General features: G+C 37.7%; 1 protein-coding gene across 1 annotated transcript in view; it reads left to right on the top strand.

Moving 5' to 3' along the window:
* Window positions 1-15,016, top strand: part of KCNN2 (potassium calcium-activated channel subfamily N member 2) — a 177,802-nt gene that overhangs the window by 141,094 nt on the left and 21,692 nt on the right. Inside the window, exon 5 of the mRNA XM_082621883.1 lies at window positions 10,866-10,976. Coding sequence (XP_082478009.1) covers window positions 10,866-10,976 — 111 coding nt within the window. The remainder of the gene's footprint in view (window positions 1-10,865; window positions 10,977-15,016) is intronic.

Below are 15,016 nucleotides of genomic sequence, written 5' to 3'. Positions count from 1 at the left end.
TTCACATAATTTTTTTGATTTTTTTTAATCTGTGTACTGTCTTATTTAAGTGATTTACTTTCCAATTGTGATTTTCTCTTTTCTACAGATTCTTGCTACTTTTCTATTTAGAGAAGACCTTTCCATATTTTCTTTAGGGTAGGTTTAGTATTGCTGTATTCTTTTAGTTTTTAGAAATAAATTTAGAAATAAAATTTTAGTTTTTAGAAATAAATTTAGAAATAAAAAATTCTTTATTTCTCCCTCTATTCTAAATGATAATCTTGCTGGGTAGAGTATCCTAGGTTGCAGATTTTTCCCTTTTAGGACTTTAAATATATTTTGTTACTCCCTTCTGGCCTGCATCATTTCTGTAGAGAAATCTGCTAATAGCCTTATGGGGGTTGCCTTGCAATTAATTCTTTGTTTTTCTCTTGCTGCCTTTAGAATCCTCTTTAACTTTTGCCATTTTAATTATAATATGTCTTGGTGTAGGTCTATTTGGGTTTATCTTGTTCAGGACCCTCTGTGCTTCCTGTATCTGGATATCTGTTTCCTTCTATAGTTTTGGGAAGTTTTCAGCCATAATTTCTTCAAATACATTTTCAATTCTCTGTTCTCTTTCTGGGATCTCTATTATGTGTAGATTGGCATGCTTTATGTTATCCCATAGGTCTCCGATACTGCTTTCTTTCTGTTTTCATTTGGGTTTCTGTCTGCTGTCCTGATTGGGTGATTTCCATTATTCTATCTTCTAGATCACTAATTTATTCTTCTGCATTATTCATTCTGCTATTCATAGCCTTTAGTTCAGCTTTTGTTTCTTCAAATGAATTCTCTAAATTTTCTTGGCTCCTCCTTATAGTTTCTAGTTCCTTTTTACAGTAATCTGCATTTCTGTCAATAGACTTTCTTAATTCCTTCAAATTTTTCATTATCTCCTTTTTGAACTCGATGACTATTAGACTGAAGAGATTTGTTTCATTGTTTGTTCTTTCAGGGGAATTATCTCGACCTTTTAATTGGGAGTGGTTTCTCTGCTTTCATTTTACTTATATTTCTGTTGCTCTATGAGTTTAGGAAGAACAATTATCTACTGTGGTCTTGGAGGACTATTTTTATGTGGGAACGTCCCTGTGTAGCCTGCATGTAAACTCATTAGTATTTTTCGGTGTCAAGGCTGTTTTGAGTATGGATGCCTGCCACCTCTTTCCTCAGTGTATTCTGGCCATTATCCCCTTGATAGGAGGTGTGACTGACGTTGTGGTGACCAGAGCCTGCACTGGATATTGAACAGGGCCTCCTCTTTGCTCTGTGGCTGTCACTGACCTGTCCAGGGCAGGGTCTGCTCCCTAGTTGTTGGAGTAGAAGCCCCTAGCTCTGTTTCTGAGCTGCATTTCTGATATGCAGTGTGAGGTAGGCGGGATTGGAGTGCTCCCACGGGGAGAGAAGCCACTGAGTATTCCTCCACTGGGTCTGTTCACCTGTGAGTGTACTCTGCTATGTCACCTTTCATCCATTGTGCAGGCTCACAAAGCACACTGTTGTTAGTACTGCCCTTGGCCCCTCTGTAACCATGGGTATGCTGACTATCAGCCCTGGTGCTTCTCAGTCTTTGTTTTTCACAAAGCCACCAGCACAGGTCCGCTAAAGTCAGGTCCCAGGACTGCAGTTGTCACACACCTGGACCCACTGTGGGAGCTATGGAGGCATCTCAGACCCTGGCCCAGCCCAGCCCCCATGTGTACATGCCCACAAAGCCCACAGCTGCTAAGGCCAGACCCGTCCCAGCCGTGGGAGCACCAGTTGTCCATTCAGATGTTCCACAGGCACTGCATTTACAAAGCCAGATGCGGAGGTGTGAATCTGCGGTTTGCACAGCCGTGGGCAAAGATTTCAGCTCCGCTTCCTAAATTGCACAGCCCCTTTCATCCTACCCCATTACTTGGAGATCTTTCTTGTCCTTTCAGATGTTTGAGGTCTTCTGCTAGTGTTCAGTAGGTGTTCTGTGAGAAATGTTCCATTTGTACATGTATTCTTGATGTATTTGTGGGAAGAGGTGAGTTCCATGTCCTACTACTCCACCACCTTGATTCCGATCCCCTATCCTTCAACTTTTTGAGGAGGTGCTGAGGATTTATTGTTCTGGATGTCACGATAAACTCTGGGATGAAGTTTAAATGGCTTTATCCTTTTGGTTGAAGGCAGGCAAATAACAGTGTTACATCATGGTGTCTTAGCTTTTTGTCAGTATCTCAGCTAGTTTCTCAGTATCTCCAACTTTATAATAAAGTAATTGATTTGCTTAGCATTTAAAAAGTTACCCTATCTACCATTTTATATCTGTACATAAAAATACAACACAAGCTGAATGCTATCATTTTTCCTTACCTATGGGTATATATGTTTGTTTCAAGAGTAGAATACAGCCTCATTGGTAAGAGTATCTCTTGTCTTATATTAAAATGAAAGTCATTCATTTCTAATTTTTTCTTCTCTACTTTTGTAAAATTATGGCATCTCCTGTTGGCCCTTTAACTATTTAGAGTATGGATGACTGCATTTTTTGGCATAAATTATTTTTAAATATGGAGCAATATCTGCACAGTCCTAGGGATACTGGTTATTATCTGATAAGTGGTCCTCTACTGATAGTGACCTGTAAACCCTAGATTTCAACAAGTCCACTATGTATTCCTCCACAAAAGTGAGGTGACTTCAGATCTGAGCAATTTAAGCTTCTTCCATCCCATCAGTAATTCTGTATAAACAAAAGCAATGCATAAAGGTTTTCCACTTTGTAACAATTTAAAAATCACACCAGTTAATTTTTTAAATTTTATTCAGGGAGCAAAAAAAAAAAAAAGAACAGTAATCACTTTTTTACACCACATTAGGATAAGAACACTTCATAATTGTCATCATCAAATTTACCAGGTATCAAAGAGTCTTGATTTAAGGTCACATGGCATCTCAGTCAATTGTCAGAGTTCAGTAGTTTTCACCCTGAAGGGTAGTAACACTACCGTGTTAATTCAATCAGAAGATATTCCAAAAGAGAGCCATAAATTAGCCAGAGCTTATAGTAATAGAATGACTGGTATTAAAGAAGGCTAAACCTAAAGTATGATTATATTCCTGCTACTTCCTGTCTTTGCATTTAAGGATTACTTTTACCCTGCCAGTAGAAGTAGGAGTCCTGAAAAACTAGACTAGAGCCATTCCTTGGTGTTGCATGTGTGAATAAGGAAAAAAAAAATCCCAGGATCTTTTATATGTCTTGTGCAATTTGATATGAGGTGTTTAATATCAAATAATAACTTTGAAGAGGTTTTTACCTTACTTTTTGTTTTTTGGTACTTTCTGACATGTTCATCGAATCTCATCAAATCAAGCCTCATTGTAGAGAGCGTATCTTTAAATACTTACCATAGTTTCTGTTTTGTGCAGAGCAGCTGGAGGGGATGATGGGCCTTTTCAGTCCTAAAGCTAAATTCCCCACCATTGCCCTAAGCAGACCTTCACTTCTCCCCAAGAAAATTTCTTAAGAAATAAGACAGTTGCTTTTTTCCAGGTACAGGCAAGTATAGCTGAAAGTTGTTGTGACCTTCTAGTATTCAACTCATTGTCTCTACACTTCCACCTACAGTTTCTAAACTATCAGCACTTTGAATTGGCAGACTGCCCTTCCTGTCTCTGAAATACGTGCGTTCACATTGGCGCCATTGCTAATAAGGAGATTTAAACCTGAGGATGACTCATTGTTGATGACCCGTTTTATGTACCACTTCCTTCTTTCCAGCCACCAAAGCACACAAGAAGGAGCTAAACAAGCAAATGACTCTAAAGGAGAGTTGGGGTTCCTAAGCCCAGGTTTTATCACTGAACTCAAAAACCCACACACACCTTCTTCCCTCTTCCTTAGGATGAGAACATTTTAACTGACCTCTGCCCTTCTATCAACAATACAGTTGACCCTTGAACAACACCAGTTTGAACTGCCTGGATCCACTTATTGCAGATATTTTTCAGTAGTAAATACTGTAGTACTACACAATCTGTGGTTGATTGAATTCACAACTATGGAGGGCCCACTATAAGTTATACTCAGATTTTCAACAAGGAGGGTGGGCATCCCTAATCCCCTCCTTGTTCAAGGGCCAACTGCATTTGAAGGCACTCAGAGGGACTTTATCTTCAAAGTTATCTTGAATGTTGTTTATTTTCATAACCTAAAGAGATCTTGTAAAACTCCAGTGGGATATTATACTGAAGCTAAATGGTTTATAGAATCTTTCTTACTTGCCAGAAATGCTTGTTTTATGTATTGTTATGAAAGAATAATTGTCAGGCAAGTGCACTAAAAAATGTATTTATTGTTCTAGGATATTGAATCAGTCAACCCCAGGGACAAAAACATGGGTAATGTTTTCAAGTACTCATTTTACCTTCCCTTTGAAGAACAAGTTAATATTTTAAAATGCAAGTTAATCTTTCAGCTATTTTATTAACAGGTGCATTTTCAGTAGAAAGCATGATTTTTCAAAATATGTTAAGAAATTTTCATTAGTGATAGGCAATCAATCAGCTATCAAACTAAAGTTTGACCTTTTAGGAGCTATTGTAAGACCCAGGAGGATAATTAATTTAACACTGGAATAATTTGAACTTTAGCAATTTTTAGCAGAGCTCTTCTCTGTGATGGTGAGTATTCTGGAATTTCAAAAAAAATTATAAATTTTATTATTATTATGTTGAATCTTTGGTAGATGCCTTTTTAAATAAGGAAAGAATCAAAACCTTTCCCTGGTGTGCTATTAAAGGAATTTCCCTCTCCATAGGCTTGTGTGTTAAGTTATTAAAGCTTGATCCCAAAGTGGTGTTTCAAAATCATTCTTAGAAGTGTTAGTAGGATCAACATCACCAGTGATCTAAAGTAAAAATATGTCACTTCTCTGAATTTTTCAAACACTGTGTGGTAAATGATCTTGGGGAAAACGAGCTGCTTGAACTTCTTTTACATACTAGGGACCGACATGGCTTTCAGTGTATGTGCTATATTAGAGAAGAATACAACAGAGAAAGGCACTACATCTTAATTTACTTTTTTATTGAAGTAGAGTTGATTTACAACATTGTGCTAATTTCTGCTGTACAACAGTCACTCAGTTATACACATATATACATTCTTTTTCATATTCTTTTTCATTATGGTTTATCACAGGTTATTGAATATAGTTCCCTGTACTATACAGTAGGGACCTGGTTGTTTATCCATTCTAAATGTAACAGTTTATATCTACTAAACTCAAACTCCCAGTCCATCCCTCTCCCTCCCCACCTCCCCCTTGGCAATCACAAGTCTGATGTCTATGTCTGTGAGTCTGTTTCTGTTTTGTAGATAGGTTCATTTGTGCCATATTTTAGATTCCACATATATAGTGATATCATATGGTATTTCTCTTTCTCTGTCAGACTTCACTTAGTATGATAATCTCTAGTTGCATCCATGTTGCTGCAAATGGCATTATTTCGTTCGTTTTTATGGCTGAGTAATATTCCATTGTATATATATACCACATCTTCTTTATCCATTCCTCTATCGATGGACATTTAGGTTGTTTCCATGTCTTGGCTATTGCAAATAGTGCTGCTGTGAACATATGGGTGCATGTATCTTTTTGAATGTAGTTCTGTCTGGATATATGCCCAGGAATGGGATTGCTGGATCATATGGCAATTCTAGTTTTTTGAAGAACCTCCATACTCTTCTCTGTAGTGGTTGTACCAATTTACATTACCACCAACAGTGTAGGAGGCTTCCTTTTTCTTCACACCCTCTCCAGCATTTGTCATTTGTAGACTTTTTGGCCATTCTGACTGGTGTGGGGTGATACCTCATTGTAGTTTTAATTTGCATTTCTCTAATAACTAGTGATGTTGAGCATCTTTTCATGTGACTCTTGGTCATCTGTATGTTTTCTTTGGAGAAATGTCTATTTAGGAGTTCTGCCCATTTTTCAATTGAGTCGTTTTCTTTTTTTCTTTTTGGCTGCGTTGGGTCCTTGTTGCTGTGCGTGGGCTTTCTCTAGTTGCAGCAAGTGGGGGCTACTCTTCATTGCAGTGCACGGGCTTCTCATTGTGGTGGCTTCTCTTGTTGCGGAGCATGGGCTGTAGGCAAGTGGGCTCAGTAGTTGTGGCTTGTGAACTCTAGAGCATAGGCTCAGTAGCTGTGGTGCACGGGCTTATTTGCTCGCAGCCAGTGGGATCTTCCTGGACCAGAGATTGAACCTGTGTCCCCTGCATTGACAGGTGGATTCTTAACCACTGTGTCACCAGGGAAGTCCCTGGTTTTTTGATATTGGGTTGTATGAGCTGTTCGTATATTTTGGAGATTAAGCCCTTGTCGGTTGCATTGTTTACAAATATTTTCTCCCATTCTGTAGGTTGTCTTTTTTTTTTTTTTTTTTTTACTGTTTCATTTGCTATGCAGGGACTGCATTTTAATTTGGCAGCATCTAAGACTCTCCAGGTGTTGGGATTCACCTATAGCTTATGCATTCTGATTGTCATTTGTCTGTTCACTTTGATCTGGCACAACGAGCATTAATACTTACTTATCTTTTCTAAGGACAAGGCCTCTCTCCCCCACTCCTCCTCTCTCTCTTGCAACATCTAATTTGTTAGAAGGAAAGATGATAAACTAGCCAAGGAAAACCTAAACCTTTGACTTTAATGTATTGACATCATAAACACCATGTTTTGTTGTGTTTTTTATTTAGTTTTTAGTTGTCTGAGCATCTTGAAGTGGCAAGTTAGTTATTTGCTTAGCTTTTTCTTAATAACATAAATGAAATGAGAGAAAAGTAACCAGGATACATTTTCTGACTTTGGTGAAAAGACTATGACTCATCTTGTTAAAGGCATGCAGGGATCTTAATTTCAGAGAATAACATATGTTAGTCCCAACTGTTTCTATATCCATTGTGATCATGACAAGATTTGGAGAAAATGTTGTAAAAGCATATTTACTTTCATTCTATTCATTTTATGAAACAGAATAGTCCAGGAAATAGACACTGAGTGGACAATGACATCATGCCATTACTTAAATTACTATAACAATTAATGTGTTGGCAGGAACTTACCTTGCACCTTTCAGGGGTAAGCCAGCTTCATTTTGCATAACTCTAAAAGTTTTTTTTTTTAAAGTTACTTTTTTGAAACCCGATTCTATACATATCAAAACCTCTTATGATTTATTAAGAACCTGGGGAGGTATAAGACTTACATATAAGGAGTAATGGACTTTGAAGAAAAAGAGTTTTCTAAGTGGCTCTTGGGGTACAATTTAAAGGGTACAGTTAGGATCATGGAGTGAGGGATATAGACAATGGTTTCACTAATTACTTAATTTCAGATTCACTTGCTTCTCTAGTTTACAACAGAGGTAATCATTTAATACACAAGACTTTGGTGAGCTAGAGAACACTCAGCAAGAAATGGGCCAGCAGTGGGAAAAAATATCACTCAAGAATAAGCACAAATAAAAATCAACTTCCAAAGGCTCTTGATACCAGTGATTTTCCACTCCTGTTGGGATTTTGATTTCTTTCCAGAAGAATTGCAGCAGTGGCCTCCTGCCAGAGGAGAACAATATTCAGCTTATAGTGCCAACTGCCACTTATAGCTATCTCTCCAGTGGTAGAAGCCCCTCAGATTTTTATATCTGCTGCTTATTAAAAAGCTCTTGACTTTCCCTTGGCTCACTGACTGAGGAATGCCTGGGAGCCTACATGCAATAGGTGATCCTGTTCCTGTCAAACAAATGCCATCACACTGTGGGTAGGTACAGAAGGCTAGCCTGAGTGGCCACTGATCCCATCCACCAATTCAGGCTAGCCTCTCATCAGTATACTGTAACTTATTTAGATTTTGCGGCAGGTGTCTGAAAGTCAACATAATAGGTGTAGATGCTTCCAAAGGCCATTCTTTTCCTTCATTGGTACCCAGCCATAAAAATCACTTGCTTTCATTGTCTATACACAGCCCCAAATATCAAGATAGCTATCACACAGCCCATACATTTCTGACCTTGTCCTCTCTGTCCTCTTCCTTTATGCTCCTTGTTTATCAGAATGTCTTCATAAGTGAAATGACTCTGGTAGAGAACCTTTACCTCGTGTTTAAATTAGAAAGTAAGTAATGGAGTTTGCCATTTTCTTTTCATATCGTCCTTCACTTAAAGCAGTGACTTTGTGTTGGAATCACATGGAGAGCTTTAAAAGATTCTAGTCACATTTAAGTTTAAAAAACACTGATTTAAAAGTTGCACCAGTTATAAAGTAAGAATAATGTTTTGCCTTATTTTGGTAACTAACCATATTCCTCAATTTTTAAACATTCATACTCTAAGAGTATTTGTTTTGCTTTGAAATACAGTGCTTCATATTGTGTCATGAATATGGAAGTGACCACAAGTAAGAATATATGTGATCTTACATATACAGAAAAGTATTATGAGATAAGGTAAAGGGTGGGAAATATACCAATGCTACTCTGAGTTCATAATTGAATAATCACTTACTCTGCCTTAATTGCCTCATCTCTAAAATCTGAAGGTTAAACCAGGTAGGTCTAATACCTTCTGGCTTCTTTCTCTGATCCTATCATCAGTACCACTTCATTTCTGAGGATACTGATTTCTCCAGAGGATACTGATTTCTCCATAGAGCTAGGTGGAAGGGGATAATTAAACCCTCTGGAAATATTATATTTAAACAGTATCAACTTACTAATAAGGCCATGTTTCTATGATTGTAATTATCCAGTTGTAGCAAGACAGGGCAAGTGTATTTATTTTCTCACTTTCTCCTCAGTCTTGTCCCTCCTGCCATATTTGTTGCAAAAACTCATTCAGTGAGACCAAAAATTCCTTCTTTGGTTAGTAACTGAATGGCTAAATTACATTTATCAATTCAAATGGAGATGATTATAATTAATTATTTAATAAAACAAAAGTGAGTATGAAGAAAGATCATTTTCCTAGGTTGAGTTTTTTTAAAGTTAATAAAGATATGTAAAGGTTAGGCTAGATGTTTTCTTAAACTACAAACTGTTGTCATTTTTGAAATGTGTAAGCATTTGTTTGTATAAGTAATATGTATTCATTGTAGAAAATGTGGACTCTTCAGGAAAGCACAAAGAACTAAATAACTTACTGGTATTCCAACCACTGAGAGAGATGCTCTTTTCACAGCTGGGCTTATTTCTTTGCTTCACAAATATGAATTCCTTGTAAAAAATAAAATTAGGAGCAAATTATGTATACAAGTTTCTGACTTGCTTGTTTAAATATCATATTGTCTTTAAATATCATAGATATAAAAATATATTCATAATATATTAAGGAAATGCTACAAGTAATAACCATTCCCTCAAACTTAGATATTTAAGATGTAGACCACATTTTTAAGGGGCAGAGTTGCTATTATAACTCATGATTTTTAGACCTATTGGGAATGAGGGAAACCAGGTTACCTTGTGCAAATTTGAGACTCTTGGATGGCTATACAGTGAGCATCCTGACCATCTTAGCTAACATAAAAGGGATGCTATTTAAAAGTAGTTTAAAAGGATTCCAGTCTGTTGAAAGATCCCCAAATATTGTAAAGTCTCATTGTTTGCAGCCCTCTTCTGTAGGTCCTGCCTGTGCCCCATTGTTGTCTGCCTACTGAGACGGCTAGGCAATCTTGATTGTCTGTGGTCCTCCCAAGGTTGAGATTCTGTCTGGAGATCTGGACTTCCTTGCCTGGGCCCTCCTGTAGGTGCCCCAGCCTTGCCTCCTGACCCTGCATGTAGTCACTGGTCTTTCAACAAAGAAGACCCCATACCTCACAACTTGGAATGCATGCACCTTGATCATGGAGCAGGAAGGCTTTAATCTCTGGGGCACCATACAGTGTCACACGACTCTTCCTAAGAGATCAGCACAATAGCCTATAATTCAAAAAAGGACCACTGTTGAGTTTTTCAAAATAAAGGTAGCCCATTATTTTCTTCATGCTGGTAAACCTCTGGAATAGTAAGGCTGTTATCCCTGACCTTCAGCACTTCACGTATGTCTGTTGTCCAGATTGAGATCACTGTGATCCTTTCTGTTCTGCATGTGGACACGTTTGAAGTTGTGCACATAATGCATCAGTTTCCATTCCTGGCTTTTCACAGTTGATTGTCCTGAAGACCTGCTGGTCTTATCTGCACAGAAGATTATAGAATATTATTTTTAGAGAAAAATGATTTCCTCTCTGTGCATTTATGCTAATCACTAATTTGTATATCCATGTATAACTGATTTGCTCTATTTTTAAGTCCCTGAAAGTTCAGCAAGTTGCTGTTTTACCATTTATTTCTTATGATTAAAATGTGTTTGAGGGCTTCCCTAGTGGCGCAGTGGTTGAGAGTCTGCCTGCCGATGCAGGGGACATGGGTTCGTGCCCTGGTCCAGGAAGATCCCACATGCCGCGGAGCGGCTGGGCCTGTGAGCCATGGCCGCTGAGCCTGCACGTCCGGAGCCTGTGCTCCGCAACGGGAGAGGCCACAACAGTGAGAAGCCCGCGTACCGCAAAAAAAAAAAACCCCAAAAAAATGTGTTTGATACAAACACATTTGTTCTTAGTTCACCTATTTTAAGTTTTTTACCATCAAGCTAAAGGCATGTTACTTGTTCGTATTGGCCATGCGGTTTCTGTCATATTGATGGAAGACACTGATAACTATCTGAAGATTAAAAACTATAGTAATGTACTTAAGTACAAAACATTGTTTAATGTGCTTGAGACCAAAAATAATAACTCTTCGGGGTTCTTTTCCCTCCTGGTTTTCAGGGTGCTGGTTGCACAGCCCTGGTGGTAGCTGTGGTCGCAAGGAAGCTGGAACTTACCAAAGCAGAAAAGCACGTGCACAACTTCATGATGGACACTCAACTGACAAAAAGAGTAAGTTACCACCCTTGTATCTCCAAGGGGAATATTAGTGTTTTTTCTTTCTTTGGTTTAAATTTTCATTTTATTTTATGTTGGAGTATATAGTTGATTTACAATGTTGTGTTAGTTTCAGGTGTTCAGCAAAGTGATTTAGTTATACATACACATATATCTATTCTTTTTCAGATTCTTTTCCTACATAGGTTATTACAAAATAATGAGTAGAGTTCCCTGTGCTATACAGTAGGTCCTTGTTGTTTATCTGTTTTATACATAGTAGTGTGTATATGTTAATCTCAAACCCTTAATTTATCCCCTCCCACACCTTTCCCCTTTGGTAACCGTAAGTTTGTTTTCGAAGTCCGTAAGTCTGTTTCTGTTTTGTACATAAATTCATTTGTATCAGGGCTTCCCTGGTGGTGCAGTGGTTGAGAGTCCGCCTGCCGATGCAGGGGACACGGGTTCGTGCCCCAGTCCGGGAGGATCCCACATGCCGCGGAGCGGCTGGGCCCGTGAGCCATGGCCGCTGAACCTGCGTGTCCGGAGCCTGTGCTCCACAGCGGGAGAGGCCACAGCAGTGGGAGGCCCGCGTACCGCAAAGAAAAAAAAATCATTTGTATCATCTTTTTAGATTCCACGTATGTGATATCATATGGTATTTGTCTTTGACTTACTTCACTTTGAGAATCTCTAGGTCCATCCATGTTCCTGCAAATGGCATTATTTCATTCTTATGGCTGAATAATATTTCATTGTATATATGTACCACATTATCTTTATCCATTCGTCTGTAGATGGACATTTAGGTTGCTTCCATGTCTTGGCTATTGTAAACAGTGCTGAAATGAACATTGGGGTGCATGTATCCTTTCGAACCATGGTTTTCTCCAGATATAGGCCTAGGAGTGGGATTGCTGGATCTTATGATAGCTCTATTTTTAGCTATTTTTAGTGTAGGAGGGTTCCGTTTCCTCCACACTGTCCCCAGCATTTGTTGTTTGTAGATTTTCTGATGATGCCCATTCTGACTGGTGTGATACCTCATTGTAGTTTTGATTTGCATTTCTCTAATACTTAGTGATGTTGAGCAGCTTTTCATGTGCCTCCTGGCCATCTGTATGTCTTCTTTGGAGAAATGTCTATTTAGGTCTTCTGCCCATTTTTTGATTGGTTTTTTGTTGTTGAGTTGTATGAGCTGTTTGTATATTTTGGAGTTTAAGACCTTGTCAGTCGCATCATTTGCAAATATTTCCTCCCATTCTGTGTGTTGTCTTTTCATTTTGTTTTTGGTTTCCTTTGCTGTGAAAAAGCTTTCAAGTGTAATTAGGCCCATTTGTTTATTTTGTTTTCATTTTCGTTACTCTAGGAGGTGGATCCTAAAAGATATTGCTGCAATTTATGTCAAGGAGTGTTCTACGTTTTCCTGGAAGACTTTTATGGTATTTGGTCTTGCATTTAGGTCTTTAATCCATTTTGAGTTTGTTTTTGTGTACAGTGTTACAGAATGTTCTAATTTCAGTCTTTTACATGTAGCTGTCCAGTTTTCCCAGCACCACTTATTGAAGAGACTGTCTTTTCTCTGTTGTATATTCTTGCCTCCTTATTGTAGATTAATTGAACATAGGTGTGTGGGTTTATTTCTGGGCTTTCTATCCTGTTCTGTTGATCTATATTTCTGTTTTTGTGCCAGTACCGTACTGTCTTGATTACTGTAGCTTTGTAGTATAGTCTGATGGCAGGGAGCCTGATTCCACTAGCTCCATTTTTCTTTCTCAAGATTGCTATGGCTATTCAGGTTCTTTTGTGTTTCCAAACAAATTTTAAGACTTTTTGTTCTAGAACTGCAGAAAATTGGGAATTTAAAAGGGATTGCACTGAGTCTGTAGATTACCTTGGGTAGTATAGTGATTTTGACAGTAATTGATTTTTCTAATCCAGGTACATGGTATATTTTTGCAGCTGTTTCTGTCCTCTTCAATTTCTTTCATCAGTGTCTTATAGTTTTCTGAGTACAGGTTTTTTACCTCCTTAGGTAGGTTTATCCTAGGTATTTTATTCTTTCTGATGCAATGGTTAATGGGATTGTTTCCTTAATTTCTCTTTCTGACCTTCAGTTGTTTGTTAGTGTATAGGAATGCAAGAGATTTCTGTGTATTAATTTTGTATCCTGAAACTTTACCAAATTCATTGATGAACTCTAGTAGTCTTCTGGTATCATCCTTAGGATTTTCTGTGTATAGTGTCATGTCATATCATGTTTACTTCTTTTCCAGTTTGGATTCCTTTAATTTCTTTTTCTTCTCTAATTGCTATGGCTAGGACTTCCAAAACTATGTTGAATAAAAGTGGTGAGAGTGGACACGCTTGTCTTGTTCCTGATCTTAGAAGAAATGCTTTCAGCTTTTCACCATTGGGTATGATATTAACTGTAGGTTTGTCATATATGGTCCTTATGTTGAGGTATATTCCCTCTTGACACACTTTCTGGTGAGTTTTTATCATAAATCGGTGTTGAATTTTGTCAGAAGCTTTTTCTACATTTACTGAGATGATCATTTGGTTTTTATTCTTCAGTTTGTTAATGTGGTGTATCACACTGATTGATTTGCAAATATTGAAAAATCCTTGCATCCCTGGGATAAATCCCTCTTGATCATGGTGTATGATCCTTTTAATGTACTGTTGGATTCAGTTTGCTAGTATTTTGTTGAGGATTTTTGCATGTATGTTCATCAGTGATACTGGCCTGTAAGTTTCTTATTTTGTGGCATGTTTGTCTGGTATCAGGGTGATTATGGCCTCATAGAATGAGTTTGGAAGTGTTCCTTCCTCTGCAATTTTTCAAAATAGTTTCAAAAGGATAGGTGTTAACTCATCTCTTGATGTTTGATAGAATTCACCTGTGAATCCATCTGGTCCTGGACTTTCATTTGTTGGGCATTCTTTAATCACAGTTTCAATTTCAGTGCTTGTGACTGGTCTGTTCATATTTTCTATTGCTTCCTGGTTCGGTCTTGGGAGATTGTACCTTTCCAAGAATCTTTCCATTTCTTTGAGGTTGTCCACTTTATTAGCATATAGTTGCTTGTAGTAGTCTTATGATCCTTTGTATTTCTTTGGTGTCAGTTGTAACTTTTCCATTTTAATTTCAATCATTTCATTTATTGATGTGAACCCTCTCTCTCTTTTTCTTGATGAGTCTGAATAAAGGTTTATCAACTTTGTTTATCTTTTCCAAGAACCAGCTTTGAGTTTTATTAATCTGTGCTATTGTTTTCTTTGTTTCTATTTCTTTGTTTCTATTTTATTTCTGCTCTGATCTTTATGATTTCTTTCCTTCTGCTAACTTTGGGTTTTGTTTTTTCTTTCTCTAGTTGCTTTAGGTGTAAGGTTAGGTTGTTTGTATGGGAGTTTTCTTGCTTCCTGAGGTAAGATTGTATTGCTATAAACTTCCCTGTTAAAGGTGTCCCATAGCTTTTGGATCATCATGTTTTAATTTGTCTCTAGGTATTTTTTTCATTTCCTCTTTGATTTCTTCAGTGATCCATTGGTTGTTTAGCAACACATTGTTTAGCTTCCACATGTTTGTGTTTTTTATAGTTTTTTCTTTCCCCCTTGTAGTTGATTTCTAATCTCATAGCCTTGTGGTCGGAAAAGATGCTTGGTATGATTTCAGTTTTCTTGAATTTATCAATGCTGGGTTTATGGCCCAGTTTGTGATCTATCCTGGAGAGTGTTCCATGTGCACTTGAGAAGAAAGTGTATTCTGCACTTCTTGGATGGAATGCTCTATAAATATCAATTAAGTCCATCTGATATAACATGCCATTTAAGACCTGTGCTTCCTTAATGATTTTCTGTCTGGATGATCTGTCCATTGCTGAAAGTGGGGTGTTAAAGTCCCCCACTATTATTGTGTTACTGTTGATTTCTCCTTTTATGGCTGTTAGCATTTGCCTTGTGTATTGAGATGCTCCTATGTTGGGTGCATATATATTTATAATTGTTATATCTTCTTGGATTGATCCCTTGATCATTATGTAGTGTCCTTC

This window comes from Mesoplodon mirus (assembly GCF_964341445.2).
Source record: "Mesoplodon mirus genome assembly, chromosome: 5".
Taxonomy (NCBI): Eukaryota; Metazoa; Chordata; class Mammalia; order Artiodactyla; family Ziphiidae; genus Mesoplodon; species Mesoplodon mirus.
This window is presented reverse-complemented; position numbering and strand designations above follow the sequence as displayed.